Source organism: Balaenoptera musculus, chromosome 9 (genome assembly GCF_009873245.2).
Source record: "Balaenoptera musculus isolate JJ_BM4_2016_0621 chromosome 9, mBalMus1.pri.v3, whole genome shotgun sequence".
In the NCBI taxonomy this organism is placed as follows: domain Eukaryota; kingdom Metazoa; phylum Chordata; class Mammalia; order Artiodactyla; family Balaenopteridae; genus Balaenoptera; species Balaenoptera musculus.
The window spans coordinates 87,188,132-87,209,422 of record NC_045793.1 but is presented as its reverse complement, the minus strand read 5'-3'; the positions used below and the strand labels follow the sequence as shown (position 1 = coordinate 87,209,422).

The 21,291-nt window shown below is 39.6% G+C and overlaps 1 protein-coding gene across 5 annotated transcripts in view; it reads right to left on the bottom strand.

Moving 5' to 3' along the window:
- LOC118901066 (gamma-secretase activating protein) overlaps window positions 1-20,072 on the bottom strand; it is a 92,674-nt gene extending 72,602 nt beyond the window's left edge. For 4 of the 5 annotated variants that reach the window (XR_005021285.1, XM_036864086.1, XM_036864088.1 and 1 more), the window contains exons 1-5: window positions 16,166-16,344; window positions 5,902-5,978; window positions 4,858-4,914; window positions 2,598-2,667; window positions 2,236-2,289 (exon numbers count right to left, since the gene is read on the bottom strand). Coding sequence is in view for 3 of the 5 variants with exons in the window: in XM_036864086.1 (XP_036719981.1) it covers window positions 2,236-2,289; window positions 2,598-2,667; window positions 4,858-4,914; window positions 5,902-5,978; window positions 16,166-16,274 (367 nt within the window). In the remaining 2 variants the exon portion in view is untranslated. Of the gene's footprint in view, window positions 1-2,235; window positions 2,290-2,597; window positions 2,668-4,857; window positions 4,915-5,901; window positions 5,979-16,165; window positions 16,345-19,972 lie in introns of those variants that run through there. The other variant, XM_036864089.1, reaches the window with a different exon arrangement.
- Between the last annotated feature and the right edge of the window lie 1,219 nt (window positions 20,073-21,291).

Below are 21,291 nucleotides of genomic sequence, written 5' to 3'. Positions count from 1 at the left end.
AATCGCCACTCTTCTGCATGACGATTAGGCATAGATGGTAAATATCATGTAAAGATTATAGTTCCTACTGGGTTTACCAACATAGTAAGGAATTTCTAAGGCTCAAAGGAATAAGGTTTCAAAAAGAACTGGGAGGCACAGGGAGCTAATCCAAGGTTCTGTACAGATGCCTAGGCTCATAATTGGGATGAACACAAGCAACTATTAGCCCAGGAGATCAGGCTCACATCCATTCCCTTGTTTTAGGAGTCAGAACACCAATGTTTTAGAACCTATCTTGCTTCAGCTAGTCCATTTCCGTCATCTCTGAATTAAGCACTGCACCTAATTCTAAGAGGAGCAGAGGATGCTAAGAGGAGGACATGAGGGACTTCCCTGGTGGCGCAGTGGTTGAGAATCCGCCTGCCAATGCAAGGGACACGGGTCCGAGCCCTGGTCCGGGAAGATCCCACATGCTGCGGAGCAACTAAGCCCGTGCGCCACGACTACTGAGCCTGTGCTCTAGAGCCCGAGAGCCACAACTACTGAAGCCTGTGAGCCTAGAGCCCGTGCTCCGCAGCAAGAGAAGCCACCACAATGAGAAGCCCGCTCACTACAACGAATAGTAGCCCCTGCTTGTCACAACTAGAGAAAGCCCGCATGTAACAACGAAGACCCAACACAGCCAAAAAAAAAAAAAAACAGAGGAGGACATAACGCAGAAGAGGGAAGAGGACTGCTGAGGTTCTCAGTATAACATGGCAGGAGGGAAGGTTGGGATGAGTAAAATAATGATGAGATTTCAGGGAAAGCCTTCTGCCCGCCAACATCTCTCCTAAACTGTTCTGCTGAGGTCCCTGAGAAGGTCCCATCCAGACTCAGTTCTGGTTCCCTTGACACTCTAAGCTGGCTCTGTGGGAGCCCAGGACTGCCTCATAAGCCTCATTGGAAAGTATTTATAAAGGGTTTTTCCATCATACATAACTGCAGGAAAATACGTCCGAGTGGGAACTCTGCTAACAAAAGAAGGAGCTTAAGTGCCAAACAAACAGAAGAGATGGAAAGCACTGCAGCATAGGAATAGAAAGAGACTGACATGCGATCTACCTGACCAGAGGTTGAAAAATGGTAGTCCACAAGCTGGATCCAACCACAGGTGGTTATCATTGCCTGAAGAGAATTTTTTTTTTAATATCTGGGCTGGGACTTCCCTGGTGGCAAAGTGGTTAACAATCCGCCTGCCAATGCAAGGGACACGCGTTCGAGCCCTGGTCCGGGAAGATCCCACATGCCACGGAGCAACTAAGCCTGTGCACCACAACTACTGAGCCTGCGCTCTGGAGCCCACAAGCCTAGAGCCCGTGCTCCGCAACAGGAGAAGCCACCTCAGTGAGAAGCCCATGCACCTCAACGAAGAGTAGCCTCCACTCACCGCAACTAGAGAAAGCCCATGCGTAGCAACAAAGACCTAACGCAGCCAAAAATAAATAAATAAATTTATTTATTTAAAAAAAAATATCTGGGCCAACATTTAAAAATTAAAATTTTACATAAAAGTCCATACTTCTCTTGATAAATTGAAAACCTGGTCCCACTAGGCTTATTGCCCAACTTTGGAGATGGGACACATGCCTCATGGGGCACCCTGCCTACCACTAGACCCTATAGCTCGCCGTGTGGGCAATTGCCACTCCTCTCCTGCATCCATTGTATCCCCAGCACTGTGCATTGGGCCTGACCCACTGCAGGCACTCCATATTTGTTGAGTTCTGGACAGATGGATGATAAAAAATGTTAAAAGGAAGTGAGGGAGGGAATCATATAAGTAATCAACTATGAAGTGGGCCTTGGTAAATGAGTAGAACTGATTTTTTTTAGAATTGGTAGACTATTCATAATGCAATATGTGTTGCTTAGAAGTCCACCAGATAACAGGATAAAATGGCATTCTCCAAGCAATACTAACGTCTTCCCAACCTTTTGTACCAGCTTCTGCCTGTAGGGTTTCTAGTGTGTTCTCCATGTTCAGTCTACAGATGCTAACTGCCTTTTTAATATTTCTGTTATTCACTGTTATATTATTTTCTGTACTTTGTTTACTTGGAAAAAATGTAAAGAAACCTCTTTTTCATGCTTGACATGACCTTTGCCTTTTTATTCTGAGATAAAGCTATTTGTAAAAATGTTTGCAATTTGACTTAGTAGTTCAAGAAATCTTCATCTCTCAACAAGTACTAAAAACTGTGATTTCATTACCTGGTTGAAGCTCATTCCTTCTTCCTTCTTTAGCAGCTTGAACTAAACTTGTGGCTAATGGAAAAAGAAAAAAATAATCCATTAGCAAATGATCCATACAGTGGCTTGTTAAAGTTTAACATTTTATACCCAAAATAAGTGAGGGCTCAAAGCTGTCAGTGGATGATTAAGGTGAAATACAAAGTATTCTTTTTCGTAGACAGACTCTACAGATTCTTTATTTCAAACCTAATCTCCCAAGTGCATCTTCTCCCAGAAAATCATTGTTATAGAATGATCAAATATTGCAAAAATTCAATACTTTGAAACTAAAAAAATGTAGTTTAGTTCTTGACTTGTAGCAATGAAAGAGTTCAACTTACCCAACAAAGTTCTCTCCCTGTTGACCGAGCAACTGACAACTTGCAAGTCTTTCTCAAATGTATAGAGATGCTATTAAAACAAAAGTATTTTTCAATTTGGAGTTTCATGATAAACAACAATTTCATGAATGCAATTCCCATTCAGCTCTCTAGCAAGTATCATTGTGGCAAAGCATTTTATTAAAGAACCACCTGTGAACCAGTTTATCCATACTGAGAAGTTTCAGATTATTTTTTAAGAAAAATGTTTGCTATTGTAGGCCATCTTTGGCACTGAAACTTAACCATGAGACGACATAGTATAGTGGTTAAGAGTATAGAACTTGGAGCCAAGCTAGACCCAGGTTCAAATCCTAACTCTGCCACTTGCTAGCTTGTGTGACTTTAGATGAGTTATTCAACCTCTCTATCCTCCCATCAGTAAAACAGGAATCATAACACTACCTATCTCAGGAGATCCTTAGAAGTGGTGTGTTAGATAATCCATGTGAAAGTACTTACTACAATGTCTGCCACACATAATAAATACTCAAGTGTTAGCTATTATGATTATTGAGGCAAGTAACACTAATCAAATGACATGACTATGACATCATTAACTATGTCTAAGAGACTGCCACAAGTGCATCCCCTAAAGGACTCCCATATTTAGAACATTGGCAAAGCAGTCTTCTTTTTTATTTAATCTTTATTTTTATTTTCTTGCTGTTTGATTGTTGCAAGATTCCATTTCCCGGAATAGTAAAGAAAATTAAAATGGTCATGCTGAAGGAGGATGTGAGGTGCAGATTGAGGAACTGGAGCCAATCACAGTTATATTAAGTAAACTCTCTTAAAATACAATTAGAGGATAAGGAAAGATAGAGCCTTAGACTTCAGGAGAGAGCAGGCTAAGAGAAACAGTGACTGCAGAACTATTACGAAGGTAATTAGTACCTGCAGACTAAAGAACCACTGAGAACATACTAGAATCCAGTGGCAGAAGTTGATAGAAAATGTTGAAAAGTCAGGAAAAGGGAACTTTGAGTTAATAAGAAGGCTCTGAATTCATGTGAGAAATTTTGGTTTCCTTTGACTCTTGCTCTAACTGAGGGATTATTATTTATAAGTAAGAAGAGTCATGAATGTATATACTTAAGTTTTTAGTGTTTTATCCTTTTAAATAATAGATAACACACAAGGAGAGTCTCAGCGTTTAAAACATGCAACCACTACCAAATAAAATGTCTACGTTCTCCATAACATTCACCCAATTCCAATTTCCTCTGAAAAGGAAACATGTTTGTAATTTGCTCTGTAGCCTTCCAGATCATTCAAAATGAGTTTTTAATATATATTTATGCACATGTATATTTTTCTTGCAAGTTTTTTAAACATAAATGGAATGTGTTATTCTGGCAACTTGCTTTTTTCATGTAATAATGTGTTTTGGAGTGCCTTCTGTGCCAGTGTCCATTTATAGACTTCTTAGTCCCTCAATATTGGTAAATTGTTTTGTTTTGTTTTTTTTTAATTTATTTTTATTTATTTATTTTTGGCTGCACTGGGTCTTCGCCGCTGCGCGCGGGCCCCCTCCAGTTGTGGAGAGCGGGGGCTGCTCAGCAGTTGTGGAACCGGGGCCTAGTTGCTCCGTGGCATGTGGGATCCTCCCGGGCCAGGGCTCGAACCCGCGTCCCCCGCACTGGCGGGCAGATTCCCAACCACTGCGCCACCAGGGAAGTCCCTGGTAAATTGTTTTTATGCAGGCACAAAGTGACTCTCTCCCATTTGCCTCAAGAATTTGACACGCCTGTCACATTAACCAATGTCTTATGTGAGTGGTTTGAGGAAAGATTAAGAAAAGGAGGCTGGTTCTAAACCTGGATCTTTGAGAAGTAATGAGAAGCAAGAACAGTGAAGGTTAAGCAGAAGCAGAACTCAGAGCCAGAGGTCATTATGAGATCCTAAGCTTCTGGGAGCACACAAATCCTGGGGAGGGCATTGGACTGCCTACATTCCTATAGAACATTGGATAATTGGTTTGAGCCAACTTGGCTTAAATCTCAAAGGGCTAAGAGACCAGGTGACGTTCTGTTCCAAGAGTCCTTACACTTATTTTTTTTTTTAAGATAATGGTAAAGGGAGAAGAGAAGGAAGGCAAAGAAATATAAACTAAATTTTTAGAAAATAAAATGAAATAAGAAGTTGTATCTAGAAAGAAGGAAAACTTTAAAAGCAGTAAAGTAACCAATAAGTAACTATAATCTATGGTGATTTTTACCTCATTTTGTTTGGTTTGGTAATCATACAATCCAAAGAAGACATTTCCCTTATCATCCTGAAAAGAAAAAATTAACTAGATGTTAATTAAATGTCATTGTTTAGGAAGTTACTAGTTTTAAAAGAAACCTGCAGTAATTCAACCAGTATTAGCAACAAGCACTCTAAAGGTAGCCTGCTGTGCATGTCAGAGAGGGACTGAACCTGTTTCTGCTGGTCATATGGATCAAAGAGTGAAAGGGAATAAGAATGTACAGCTCAGTGAGTCTGGGGGACCCTGTCTACTAGGACTGAGCATGGTGAAGGAGCGAATCTTTTTGTACTTCCATTTATTTCTGTAAGAGAATATATATGACGGTCACTGAAAGTGGCTAGAACAAATCCCTGATATTCTTATAAGTAAAACTTTTTGAATCGTACAACTCCTTGAACGCAGCATCCTCATAGATACAACTTAAAATAACTTTTTTTAAACAAAAAGAAAAAAAAGTACAGTAATGCAACTGTGCAAAGCAAACTGACCACTGTTATTATTCTTCCACGTTTCACTACTACGGTAAAGTTATCTGTAAAGTTAAATTTTCTTTCCTTAGAACAATTAATATTGAAAACACACTGTCAAATAATAATACCTCAAAAGTCTGAGCATATATAAGTTTGAAAAGATGATGTATAGTAATAATATTTAATATTTTCTCAAAGATAAAAATTTAACATTAATTAGGTTTAAACATCTTTTATTTGGCATTTTTCCTCTAGAAAATGAAACTGTTCATCTATTCAAAACATTTGAGCGTTGTGTCAGACACTGTGTAGTTTTTTATTTAAAAAAGAGAAAACATTTCATAAGACTGAATTTCAATTACCCTACTCAATCTCACAAAATAAAAAAAGTCATATGTTAAAGGTTAAATGCCAACAGGTCTTATTCACTACCCCTCAATAAGATACAGCATAAAACTCTGTAAAAAAAAGAAATGGTTAAAATGGTATATTTTATGTTATGTATATTTTACCACAATTTAAAAAAAGAATATAGGCATACCTTATAGGTATAAATAATATTTCCATTTCTTTCAACATTTAGTACACGTAAGCTCTCATAATTGTTTTCTAAAACACCTGAAACAATAATAATAGCAAGTTAATACTTAGCAGAAGACGTTTAAAAACATATCTAACAAATACAATATTAGTGAAAAGCCAAATACAAAAGAATACTGATCATTCCATTACATAGAGTTTAAAAACAAGCAAAGCTAATCTATTTTATTAGAGATCAGACTAGTAATGACCTTTAGGGAAGAGGAAAGGAGCAGTGATTAGCAACTACCTCAAGGGAGCCTTGCTAATGAAAGTGTACACACTGGAAAAAACCGGCAGAATCTACTGAAGCTGAATATATATGGCTCAAAAATTGCCCTTGTACATATATCTCATAAGAAGTATACACATATTGGGGCAAATAACACATATGACATCTATAGCAGTATGGTTCAGAGACTTCCCTGGTGGCACAGTGGTTAAGAATCCGTCTGCCAATGTAGGGGACACAGGTTCAAGCCCTGGTCTGGGAAGATCCCACATGCCACAGGGCAACTATGCCCATGCGCCACAACTACTGAGCCTGCGTTCTAGAGCCCGTGAGCCAAAACTACTGAGCCCGCGTGCCACAACTACAGAAGCCCGCATGCCTAGAGCATGTGCTCCACAACAAGAGAAGCCACTGCAGTGAGAAGCCCACACACCATAACAAAGAGTAGCCCCCGCTCGCTGCAACTAGAGAAAGCCTGCGCATGGCAACAAAGACCCAAAGCAGCCAAAGATAAATAAATATAGCACTATGGTTCATAATAGTCAAAACTGGAAACCCAAAATACCCATCAAGCAAAGAATGAATAAATTGTGGTATATTCAAACAATGGAATATTATACAACAATAAAAATGAATTAACTTGCTATAACATACACCATAAATGAGTACAAGAAGCCCACATACTCACCCCTCCCAAAAAAGGTACAAACTGTATGATTTAATTTACACACAAGTTTCAAAACCTGGCAAAAAGAATCTATTGTGCTAGATGAGTGATTGCTGGAAAGGAGTATGAAGGGGACCTTTGGGGTTCTATTAATTTTCTCCTTCCGGCTCTGAGTGCTAGTTCCATGGGTGTGCCTCACTTTGTGAAAATTAACTGAGTTGTGCACTTGTGATTTATGTACTTTTCGGTATGAAGGCCAAATTTGATGAAGCATATAAAGATTTTTTACATAAAACATTTAACTTGTAAGTTAACTGACCATCATTTTTCTTCTAAAATTTTAGGATATTCCTCCAATTTCTACAGTTAAAGGATTTAAACACTGGTTAGAAACAGCATTGATAATTATGATCATTAATTGGGAAGAAAAGTATATTTCCCCAATTTCTTCAAAATTAAATTGCTTAAACTTGACTCATTTTCCCCACACAAGAATAGTGTTATTAGATGTTAAAATATTATGTTGCTTATGACAAATTCCAATATTCAGATAAAACATATGCAAAATATCCTATAAATCAGAGCAAATTTCAGTTTGTATTCCTGATTAAAAAGGAAAAGTCAAGACACAAAATCAGGATAATTGGTGAGCTCAACCCCTGCACTGGAGCTGGGAGTGGAAAACATTTAGAGATGGTTCACTGAGAACTTAGGAATCAACCTGAGATCTCTCTTGCCAACTCCTCACAAGAAGAAGCTGCCTGGCTCTTCAGGGGGCAGGGCAAAGAGAGGGGCAAGTGTTGCTTATACATGGGTATATACACCTTTCAATGTATATTGAGGTATCAGACACATCATTCTCAATGATTAAAAAAATAAGAATAATCACTTGGTCTCTTAGGATAATAGTATGATTCAATTAGCTTACTGCTGAACAGCACTTCATAATTTACAGAGTTCTCATTGCTATCTCAATCACACTGTGTAAGGTACTACAAGGCCATTGTATGGGTAAAACAACTGAGTTTCAATGAAGTTAAGATATTTGGCCAATATCATATATTGAAAAAGTGGCACAGACTTAATTTCAAGCCTAGGAAAAGGTAAACAGAATGAACTAAGTTTCCTGTATCATACTCACAATGGGAAAACGGATAATTACTGAAAAATCCTTTAAGGTACATTTTGCAGGCATCTAAAGAGAATTTCAGTGAGTTTCTTTTCATCCTGCACATGACTCAAAACTCCTGGAATGCAATGTGTCAATATTTTGAGAAGTTTTTTTTTTTCTTTCAAGATTATAAGGATGCTGGAAGAGACCTTCTCAAAAGTACACTTAAAAGGTTTCAACTAAGATAAGAAACTTTTTTACAAGACTCTTGCTAAGAAAATCCAATTTCCTTGCAAAAGCACATCTATTTCCAAATCACTAAAATTTTAAGAGAAAAAAATTCTCCAACAAGTGCAGATTACAACATATGATATATGCTTATTCCATTAAATCAATGGTTCTCAATGCTGGTTGTGTTAGAATCATCAGGGGAGATTTTAAAAGAACATGGATGCCCAAGCCCTGCCCCAAATATCCTAATTTTTTTGAGCTGGTGAGGGGCCTACTCTCTGGTGTGTGTATTTTTAAGTTTCCCTTGTTATTCTAATGTGCAGCCAGGGCTGGGAACCACTGAACTACATATTTATAAATCATATACATTAAACAATATTCATTAGATAGCATAGCTAGGACCTGCTTATAATGTAACCAGAGTAGAAAGAAATAATAAAAATAATGCCTTCATGGGTCTGTTAGGGAGTAAGAATTGCAGTCTTAAATAATCCTGCAGTTAAGTACGTGGTTCTCATCTGAAGGATATTTGCATTTGATAAATTTAGCAATGTTGGTAAGCCAGAGACCAGTGTCTCAACCACACACTATAAACCCATCAGCCCTTCCTCTCCGGATTAGTTGCTCATGTTTTAGACACACCCTTTTAAAAGACTTATTCAATAACCTCTTTGCTTATTCATTCTGACTCTTCTTCCACTAGTTCAACACTGGAAAGTCCAGAGGAGGAAGTTTAGCAACTTCAAATGAGGAAATGTGGTTTAATTTTACAGTTCAGTGAAATCAGAGTTCATGAAGGAAAAATGTAGCATTCTGATAAATACTTGCATAAGTAAACCTACTAAAAAACGGAGAGTACCTAGATATTAAAGGTGTTGGTGAGTCACAGCTCATGTAAAATTAAAGCTGGTTTGCCACCCCAGTGTCCACTGAAGCACTATTTAAAATAGCCAGGTCATGGAAGCAACCTAAATGCCCACTGACAGATGAATGGATAAAGAAGATGTGGTATATATATACAATGGACTATTACTCAGCCATAAAAAGGAACAAAATTGGGTCATTTGTAGAGATATGGATGGACCTAGAGGCTGTCATAGAGAGTGAAGTAAGTCAGAGAGAAAAAAACAAATATATATTAACGCATATATGTGGAATCTAGAAAAATGATACAGATGAACCAGTTCACAAGGCAGAAATAGAGACACAGATGTAGAGAACAAACGTATGGACACCAAGGGGGGAAAGCAGCAGTGGTGGTGGGGAGCTGGTGGTGGGATGAACTGGGAGATTGGGATTGACATATATACACTAATATGTATAAAATAGATAACTAATAAGAACCTGCTCTATTAAAAATAAATAAATAAAATTCAAAAAAAACCACATAAATATTTTCATTTATAGTTTCTATCTTTGATGTCATGCACAGAATTGTCTTTCCTACCCTGAGATTATATAAATGTTTGGTATATATTTTTCTACAATTTTTGTGTTTTTATTTTTTTAATTATATATTTGATCCAACTAAAATTTATGTATTTAAACTCATACGTATACAGTATAACATTTGTCATTATACTTTGTTTACAAATGGTTACCCAGTTGTTCAAATGCCATTTATTGAATTATCTGTTTTTTCTGAAATGCCACACTTATAATGTAGTAAACCCCTATGTATATTTCTGAACTACCTATTCCTGTTCCATTGACCTGTCTACATATTATTAAGTCAATGCCACGTTGCTTTGATTACAGCTTTATAATGCTTTTAATATTTGGTGGTCAAGTCCTCTGTGATTACTCTTCTTTCATGGCTATTCTCATCCTTTTATCTTTTCAAATAAACTTTAGGGTAAATTTGTAAAAAAAAAAAAGCTCGTTTGCCAGATAAGTCTCGTCCACTTCAATGTATTCTTTGCCAAACACGAGTGATTTCACTTTAAAAGAAGATGTCTGTCAAATATGTAAATTTGGTTTCCAACTGCTATGAGACAAAAATCAAATAAAAGTATTCCTTTTCTTTCCAATGACTATGGGGGTGGGGGGAGTCTCACAGCCTTATACAAAAATTTGAACTAGTTCCTAAAACAGAGATCAAGGAGTGCTAAGATATAATTATCCTATGACATTTCTATTCTGTAAATAATTCACATAAATCCTCCTGCTCAACAGGACCAGATATTATAATTTCTAAACATATGAAGTAAACATTATTATATGATTTATATTTCATATTCTGAATAAAATGAGAAAAATCAAGGATGGGGTGATTAGTTAAGCAATAAAGAGAGAAGAGAATTAGAAAAGGAGACTAGGAAGGTAGGGGAAGGAAAAGTGAAAAGGAAGGACAGTGGCAAGAGAAGAGTGAAACAATAAACAAAAACAATGTGACTAAGCCAATCCTCTGGCCCCCAAATCTGTCTGGGGGTATCTAGGAGGCAACAATAAAAGCATTACTCTTGAGTCAGTTAACTGGTAAAATATATCACTTCCCTGGAAATAATGAATAACTACAATATTTGAAAGATTAATCAATCTGGAACATTAATAAATTCTAATAAATTCGTAAATCTAATACTAATTGAAGCAGACAAGGAGATATAGGCAAGAAAACCTACATTATTTCTGGTCTTAAATATACGTGACATTTAAACCTTAGAAAATTTATACACCGGAGAATTTTTCTTAGTTTCCTGAAGATATGATACATCCCAAGAGGGGATTAAGCATTAGATAGAAAAATTAATATATAAAATCTATTATATTGCTACATACCAGTAATAGTTAGAACCTATAATGTTTTTAAATGTGCTATTTATGAGAGCAACAAAAAATAATAACAACCCAGGAATAAATGTGGCAAAAACCTTCATGGAGAAAATTCTAAGACTTGTTAAGAATCATAAAGGGGCTCTAAATAAACAACAAGCTATACTTTGTTCATAGTTGGGAAGATTTAATATTGTAAAGACACCAACTCTCCACAAGCTGATCTATAGATTCAATGCAACTCAAATCAAAAATCCAACAGACTTTTTGGTGAAATCTAACTGGCTGATTCCAAAATATATATGTAAGAACAAGGAGCATAGAATAGCCAAGATGATCCTGAAGACGACTGATGTGAGAAGACTTACTCTACCAGTTATCAAGACTTAACAGAAAGATAGTTACTAAGATGTCTTCATCTAACATTGGCCAATGGAACAAAATTAAAAGCCCAGAAAAGGAGACTCACACACATATGGAAACTCGATGTGTGAAGGAAGTGGTTTTGCTGTCAGTGAGAAAAGGTAGGGCTATTTGGTTAGTGACACCAGAACTACTAGCTATTAACACAGAAAAACAATGCAATTTACAAAAGAATATTTTAACACCTGTAAGCTATAAATAATAACAGAACAAAATCATGTAACCACCACCCAGCTTAAAAATAGCAAATATCAGGACTACTTTTGAAGGTTCTGGTATCCCCCTATTTGATTCCTACATATTACAAAAATAAATTCCAGATGGATTCAAAAGATAAAATTCAAAGAAAAAAGCTTTAAAGCTTTTAGAAGTTAATATAAAAATGTCTTCATGGCTTCTAAATTTCTTTAAAATATCCAAAAAGCACAAACCATAAAGGAAAAGACTCATAAATTAGACTACATTATAATCAAGAACTCTTGTTTATCAAGGGTAATCACAAACTGAAAAAACCAAGAGATTGAGGGAAGATATCTGCAACATATATGATGAACAAAGGACTAGAATCCACAATGAAGAATGCCTTAAAATCAATATAAAAAAAACCCACAATAGACAAATGGACAAAAGGATGAACCAACATCCCATAGAAGGGGAAACTCAAATAGCCAGTAAGTATATAGAGATGTTCAACCTCAAACCACAATGAAGTAATGTTTAGACCCACCAGTTTGACAAGAAATTTAAAATCTGGAAAAATCAAGGAAGATACAGAGTACCAAAAACATTTCTATACCACAAACGGGGTAGTTAGGAAGTACAAGTACTTTAGAAAACAATTTGGCACTACCCAGGAAAAGTGAAGACGTGCATAGCCTGTGACTCAGCAACTCTACTGTCAGACATCCATCCTAGAGAAACATGTAAAGTGTGCTCCAGGTTAGTAAAAGCATAGACCGTAACAACAAACCCCAGAAACCTCCCAAATGTCACTGTTGGGAAAAAGATAAGTTGGGTTCCCTAGGAAACGTCCTGAAACAGTTTAGTATGCAGGGTATTTACTAGGGAATGCTTACTAAAGTGGGATTAACACCTGTAGCAGGAAGGAGAAGGAAGCAGGACCAGGCTGGGGAAGAAGTCAAGTTATAATGAAGGCCCAGTGGCCTCAGGTGACCTTGGGGTCCTCCATCCGGGAAGCTCTAGAACTGAAATGAATTGTCAGAGTTGTCCCATGTGAGTCAAAATGCCCAGGCCTTTATACCCCACCTCACCCTCTCATTAAAGAAGGCCATACCTAAACTAAAGGGGCATAAAGTTGGGTGACGCAACCCTCTGCTGAGGCCATCCCTGAAGGGGCTGACAGCTGAGGGCTATCTGCTGCCCACACTTACAGCACCTGGGACAAGCCCTTTCTTGATAGGAAGATCTAAACACTGCATCTCCATGTCCACCATAGTGTTGTATAGTCACACAGATGGAATACTATACAGCAGTGAAAATTAACGACCTACAGCAGTCAACATGGATAAACCTTACACTACTGAGAAGAAAAAAAATGAAAAGAATACATATAGCATTCTTTCATTTACTTAAAGTTCACAAACAAGCAAAATGAAATGATATTTTGCTTAGGGAGATATACATATGGGTTAAAACTACAAATAGGATCAAAGAAATGTTAAAATATAAACGTTTAAACGGTTATAGGTAACAACTTACAGATGAGGGATACAGAGAGAGACAGGATCAAATAGGGAGACAAAGAGCCTACACAAGTCTTTTTTTTTTTTTTTTTAAATTATTTATTTATTATTTATGGCTGTGTTGGGTCTTCATTTCTGTGCAAGGGCTTTCTCTAGTTGCGGCAATTGGGGGCGACTCTTCATCGCGGTGCGCGGGCCTCTCATTCTCGCAGCCTCTCTTGTAGCGGAGCACAGGCTCCAGACGCGCAGGCTCAGTAATTGTGGCTCACAGGCCTAGTTGCTCCGTGGCATGTGGGATCTTCCCAGACCAGGGCTCGAACCCGTGTCCCCTGCATTGGCAGGCAGATTCTCAACCACTGCGCCACCAGGGAAGCCCCACAAGTCTTGATATTGTTCTATTTTTAAGGTGGGTACACAGTGTTGCTTTTTTTATTATTTATAGCTTTATTATTTTAATAATAATATTATTTTTTATTTATAGCTTTATTATTTATAGCTTAGATGTGTTAAAAATATTCTTTTAAAATATTCTTTTATTACTGTTTTAATTTTTTAAAGAACAAATATTTTCTTCCTTTATTTCAGGAGAAATAATTTTCCCAAAGTTCAACCTAGAACAAGAAACACATGCAGTAACCAAATCTGGTCTCCTTACTTCTTAACCCCTTTTTGACTAAAATGCTATCATATATGCACTGAATTTCTGTCCTGGCTGACTTAGCCCAGCTCTGTGGCTATTTTGCCAGAAATATGTCATACATCAGGAGTACTACTTAACACCACTAAGAAATCTTCAATTGTATTTGTTGATGGAAAAATATTAAGGCTTCAAATTTAGAGAGCAAGTGTGCAGAGAGGAGACTTTACAATGGTATAATTATTCATAATTTACATTTGAAAAGCCGAGACTTTGAAAGGAAAATAATTTGCACAAATGTGTGGAGTAATAGCTGTGCTAGAAATAAAATAGAATCCCACATTCCCCTGCCAGTGCTACAAATTACAGCAGCAGAATAATTAACTTGTGGTTTTTTTGAGCTACCACCCACTGGTGATTTTCAGAAATAACAATTTCTTTTAGTATAATACGGCTAATATCTTGCCAAGGTGCTCTGCAGGAGCAAAATACTACCAATATCAGAAAAATCTGGTATTTCTAGGAAGTTTAGTTTCTGAGGACCCAGGGGTATCTGCTGTTCGGAGAAATGTCAACACACAAGTTTATATGTCTTCACAGATGAGTGAAAGACACAAGGAAGCCAAAATCTAACTGGCTCACACACAGCTTTTCAATCACAACACACATTACTGAAACATAAGGCTGTGGCATTTCACACTTCATCTAACTTCTCATTTTCAGACACCTGCCACTTAGCTATATAAGGTGGAGGTCCAGAGGAAGGACCACTTTGTGGTGGAAAGCATAAACCTTCAAAAGCTCTTTAGACATTTAGGAGACTTCTAAAAAATTTCCCCCAAAAGTGAAGCTTTACTAATAATGACACTAGTCGTTTGTCAAACTCACTAGTCAAACTGGAGCCTTGAGCTAGACAAACATGACTCCCTATTTGGAACCAACAATCAACATGCCAAGACAAGGAACCCTACAAATATTCTGCTAAAGCCATAGGATAGAAAACTTTCTCCAGCAATAAGGGGAAAGGAGTTGTAGATACGGGTAATTTGATCGACCTCTCCAAAAAATGCCCTCCAGCAAGTCTAAGTGTTTAAGGAAAACCAGAGGGGGAAAAAAAAGAGGTAAACACACAGAAGTGGCTAGCTCCTGTGCACAACTGGGATCCAGGGTATCATTTCTTTGAACCTGAACCTAAGCCCTGAAGATGCAACATTATTTACAGCAAACGTTTCTTCTTAAAAAACAACCTGGGAAATCACAGAGTTCCCCTCCTTTAAAGTTTTGATTGATCAATGCTGGAAAGGCTCGAAAGTCACTTTCCACTCCCTTATCAAAATCAAAACAAAGGATTTTTGAGACAGATGAAAACCAAAGCCTCAACTGCCCAGAATGTATTCCAATTCACCCTGAGGAAGTTGGGCAGGACACCCGAGGATCACTTGGTCTCACGCCTCTTGCTGGCCGGCACAGGTGGTCTCTGGGTTGGTGGTGACGGGCTTGATGCTTTGGAAAACAGTGGGCTCTCAGTTCATTGCTCACAGCCTGAAAGCAGACCCCTACCCTCTTGCACTTCACATCCGAAGTGGCATGTCCCCTAAATCACGGATACTGTTCACCCAGAAACACGTCTCACAAACGTGGGGACAAACTGTGCACCTGTTAAGTATTTATACGGTGGTTTTCCTGGTGGCCATGATTCATCGTGTCTTTCTCATAACGCGAGAACTTCCAGGAGCCTCTAGTCTTGGTAGAACCCCTACCCGGGTGATGAATCTTTTTAGGCAGGTGAGATATGAATAAAGCATAGAGAACCACCCTCTCCCACTCCCTGCAGCCTTGTGCCGGAGGAGTTGCACAGTCTGGGCAGCTGCTCCTCCACGCCCTGCTCTGATGAGATGATGCCGAGGGTACCACTAGTGTCCCAGCCTTCCTACTGAAGGTGACTTACTGTGGGCAACCCTTAAGCCAGAAGCTGGAGGACTCGCTAGAAGAAGCAGTGCCCACCTAGAGGGATGGGCTAGGGAGGGTGGGAGGGGATATCGGTATATATGTACACGTAGAGCTGATTCACTGTTATACAGCAGAAACTAACACACCATTGTAAAGCAATTATACTCCAATAAAGATGTTAAAAAAAAACAGGCAGTGCAACTCCGCCACCGAGACCTTGCCCACCTTGCCCCGGGGGCTGTCCCTCCGCCCTTCACCCAGTGGCCCCGGGTGAGGGTGGCAAAGCCCAGACTCCAAAGAGGGGAAGGTCACCCCTTCAGCACCAACCTTCACAGGTTGGCAGGGGGCACAGGCTGCGCGTCTGGCCGGTGCCCACCAACCACCCCGGCCCAGCCCAGGAACCACCTAGGTATGAATGACTCCGACTCCCCCGCCTCCGCTGCCCCTGCCTGCCCCCTCCATCCACCCCCCCACCCCGCCCCGACGCACGCCTACAGCACCTGGGCCGCCGCCTCCGGCCCCAGCGGCCACTAACGCCGCCCGCTGTGCCCGCAGCCACGGGAGCACGTCCTTCCCGAGATCGAAGTCGGAGACCAGACGGAGGGCCATTGCCCGGACGCGGCCACCGGGCAGCTCTGGGGCCCTGCGCCGCGGGCATTCCCGGCCCTCCGCGCGCCACCGCGCCCCGCGCCCGCCCCTCCTTCCTCTTCCCCGCCCGCCGCTTTCGGTTCCGCCGCGGCCGAGCGGGAGAAGCCCCAGCACCGCCTCCTCCCTGCCCGGCCCGCGCCGCGCACGTGAGCCTCGAGCTGCGCACGCTGGGCCGGCGGGGGGAGGGGGGAGGGGGGCGACGAGGGCGCGGGGGAGCAGACCCCGCCCGGCCGCGAACCCTCGGCTTGCACCCTCGCGGCGGAGGAAAGAGAGGGAGGGAGGATTTGTTTTTTAAAGAGGCGTGGAGATGTTGCTGGACCAATGGTTTCCAAACTATGCTGCATATGACATGTGGGCGATAGGCGTTTTGGGTTTTTTTTGTTTGTTTGTTTGTTAATCCCCAGGTGAGTCCACTGTGCAGCAAAGTTTAGAAACCAGTTGGCTAGAGAGAGGTATTACTAGCTGGGTCACCTGAGAAGGTTCAAGGTCATCACCGGGGCAGAAGCTGGCGGTGGCTTGGGCCTATTCAACCCAATTTCAGGGTGGTGGTATTTTATTAGTAGTACTTAAGTAGAAAGTAGCAGCGAGGTGTATGTGAGATGATTCTATTTTAACAGAGATTCGGAGACACTGGAAAGGGTCAATCAGCTCAACACAAACAGGTCTTCTGCCTATTTACGGGGCTCCCTACACTGGATGCAACGAAGCTGAATTGTTTTTTTTTGTTTGTTTGTTTTTTTGTTTTTAATCAGTCATCAATTTTATACACATCACTGTATACATGTCAATCCCAATCGCCCAATTCCGAAGCTGAATTGTTGAAGATTTCCTCTGCACTTAGTCTTTTAAAAGTGCTCTCCTTCCAGGGGCACCTGTGGTGTGGGGCACCATCTCATTCCCATACCTATAAATAAGTCCAGCGTTTTCTTAATCTTGCCACTCAGGTTTCTTTTCATTAGAGAGTGTACCGTCAGTGTTGCTTGCTGTACCTTTGGCACTGCAGATCCAATCCATCCTGAACGTCAATGCCAAGTTATTACTCTCCCTAAAACAAAGCTGTCCTCATGGCCCCGTGCAGAAGACTTTGAGTAACAGCTGACTGCAGGATAAAGTGCCTATACTTTACTGGACCCTTCCAGCCTTTTCACCTAGACCTTCGGCTCCAGGTTGGCCTGATTCCAGAACCCTCTGTTTCCACCCACTTGCCTCCGAAAAAAATCACCAGACCCTTCCAATCTGGATCCACAAAGCTTTCTCACAGCTTCAGCCCCTAGCAACCTTCCTAACCCTGAACTTCTAGAGAGATGTTGCTAGTACACCTCATTTGACAATCAAATACTGCATGGAGCCGTGAATTGAATCTTGAGTCTTGCACACCCCTTTGCAGCGGCTAACAGAGCAGCCAGAAGGTGCTCCACTGTTACTGAAGAGTGAGTCAATACAGTATGGACTAAGGGGTGCTTTGTCACATGTTTCTCAAAGTGACTGTCTGAAAACTACCCTCTGTTTTACAACGCAGACTCCTAGGCTCTAGTCTAGACCTGGGCAAGGCACAGAAATGTGCATTACAGCCCGACCCTCAGGTGATTCTTAGGCTTGCTAAGATTTGAAAACTTCTCTAAATAAAGGTAAAAGAAACTCTTGATTTCGCCCTACAGACACGTTTCTCCAGCTGCGGTGGTGGATGATTTCGGGTAGCTCTCCACTACTCACCACCATATTCGTAGGAAAATCATCCTACCTGTAAAGTGCATGAAGCTTTAACAGAAATGCTTACTGAGGCTGCTGATATTGCTAGTGCAAAGAAGGGTGGCCACTGAAATAATGGGGAGATACTACAACGAATGTTTCATACCAAATGGAGCTGGTTGCCTTTGTCATACAGAAACGTCTTCACTTTCCTATTTTAAAAATTAAATAAGTTTCTGTTGATTTTTTTCTCAGTTAACCTCTATTTTGACCAAGCGAGACTGATTTTATAGTCTTCATCAAGCAGTAATTATATAAAAATTCTCTTCAAAATAAATTTAAGTAAAAAAGAATATAGAGAAGGTGAGAAATAATAACTAAGATACCAGAAAGACATGGCCAAAGCCATGAAGGTAGTATATGAATGGCTGAGCTTTGGAGATAATTCACTAAGGAAAAGACTAGTGAATGGCAACTTACTGGTTTACAATTTGTGAAAGATTAACAGAAAAAGAATGCTGGATGGATTATCCTTGAACTCTAAAGAAGGCAGAACTGGAAACTGTCCTATCTTCTTTAGTTAAAAAGCTGCTTCATTGATGGATGTGTTAACTTGACCGTGGTAATCATTTCACCATGTATATTTATATCAAATCATCACATTGTACACTTTAAATATTTGCCTAAAAAGAAAGGGAAAAGAAAAGAAAGCTGCCTCAGAATCGTTAAGCACTGGAACTGGCTTTTGAATAGAATAGAAATATTTCTATTTCTTGGGGATTTTAAGAATTAACCATCATCTTCCTTAAAATCATAGCATAGCATAGAGTTGGAGACCTAAAGATTTTATAATCAAGACCTTTATCTTAGAGACGAGGACACAGGCTCAAAATGGTGAAATGAATGTCTGGTCTAAAGTAGCAAAGCTAGTTAACCACGATGTTGGGATCAGAACACAGGTCTCCTGCTATTGGTGTTTGTGTTGATTATGTCCAGTGAACTGACTTAGAAGACTCAAATTACGTTACAGCCTGAGGATTCCGAGTTATCCAAATACCACACCCTGACTGGAGTAGAATTCTGGGACCACAGTGAGAAATCACAGAACTTGAATCACATGGTTTCCTCAAAATAGTCTAGGTTCTTTGTGATTTCCTCTTGAGTTTTAGAGTTGAAGGAAACTGAAGGAATTGGAAATGTGGGTTGAATGAATCATTTGTAAATGAAAATAGTTTATCTCATAGAGATGTTAAAATGAAAAGTTCCACTCGGTTCTCCTAACCAAGAAAGAACGTCTGGAAGTGGGAAACTATACAAGTTGATTCTGAAGGAGTTAGAAAATGGCCTATTTAACAAATCTAGTCCAAAATTCTAAAACTGCAAGGAATCTAAGGAAAGGACTAACGAAATCAATACTAGGTTTGAAATTGGCATTCAGTGGAGAAATAAATATGCTAAAAGAACATTTTTATTAATAAACTCATGTGGTTGAAATTAAGTAGAAGTGAATCAACTAAAAACCAAACCTTGCATTTTGGATGCTAATCCTTTGAAAGCACAGCTGAGAATGTTTTCCTTAAAATTAATAGAGGTTACCAAAAAACCCATTAGAATCTAAATAGTGCATGAGTAAGGTTCCTCTGAACTTTCTAGGAAATAATAATTGAAGTTTTGTAACTAAGATGCTAAAGCACTTACAATGAGGTGACTTCTTATGTAGGTATTAAGAATGCTGCTTCCCTACAGTAATCTATTTCTAGCAGATATATTGAATATGTTTTTAAGTAAATATCTACGGTGGTGATCATTATGACAGCCCCCATCCATTTGCCCCCAGTCAGGTGTTAACAGTTCCTCTTGCCAGTGACTGATTGGGAGTGGGCATGTGCATCGGTCAGGATTAGGTTCACCAGAAGTTATTGAAAACCCAAATTAACAATGAATTGAACACACAGGTTTTATTTTCTCACCTATCTGGAGGTAGGTAGTCCAGTGCTTGTAAGGGCAGGTCTCTGAAATCAGGAATCCAGGCTTCTTCCAGCTTTTTCTTCTATCAGCTCTTTGAGTATATCCTTGTCCTCATGGTCTAAGGTAACTGTGAAAGCTTCAACCATCTTGCCTGCATTACAAAAGTCAAAATGGAAAAAGGGAGATAAAAGAGGATGCTGCCTTCCTTTTAAGAATACTTCCCACAGGGTCTACATAACATTTTTACTTAAACTTACAAGGAAGTAATTTACAAGGAGTCTTTTAAATGACTAGTCATATGCCCAGATAAAAATTGGGATAATATTACTAAAGAAAGTGGGGAGAACGGATGCTAGAGGCCTCTACCATGGCATGAAATCCAATTCTGGACAATGGGTTGCAAGGAAACCTCTAGTATGGTATTTCTGGGAAAGATTTCTCTATTCCTAAAAAAAGGAGACATGGGAAAAGAAGGTCCTTTTCAGCCTTTATATATTTCAAGGGCTGGATATGATTCCTGGAACTTCATCAATCCTGCTACCAGTCTGAAGAGGGAGTCAACAGATGGAAGTGGGCAGAGCCCAGAGAACTGCAGAGAAAGGGGGCCTTGGCCTGTCATTCTTGAAGCCAGCCCTACCTCTGGCCTTTTTGATATTAGAGATAACAAACTTCCCTACTGTTTAAACAAAATTGAGTCAGACTTTTATTTTACTTGAGGCCAAGGCTCTCAATTTTAAAGGCCTATCATTTCAGAATTTTGGTAACTTCCACCAAAGAGTGCTCCGATCATAATAGGTTTTGAACACATTAGGACACATTGCCCTATATTTTTGTATTGTTCTTATTAACATAAAATGAAATAATGTTAAAGGAGTAGGCTTGGGGGAAAAAACCCAGATAAGCAAAAAGTTAATTCCAGATCCCTGATAACTTAAGAACCTTTGGATCAGATCACACTTGAAACTCATTCTATCAGCAGACTTTTTAATTACATGAGCCAACAAATTTCCTTTATTATGTAAGCTAGTTTGGATTGGATTCTCAGTTATTTCTGCTTAAAGCACCCCAAGTTGGGGATTCTCAACTTTAATGAGCACACAAATCACCTGAGGATCTTGTTAAACTGTAGATTCTGATTCGGCAGGCTGGGGTCTACATTTTAACAAGCTCCCAGGTGATGCCAATGCTGGTGGTCCACAGCTCACACTTTGAATAGCAAAGTTCTGCTACCTCATGCAAGGATCTTTCCACCTGTATATTGCTACCTTACTTTCACCACAGAGAGGGCCAGGTGGGGATAGGCTTGGATGGGTTAGCTGTG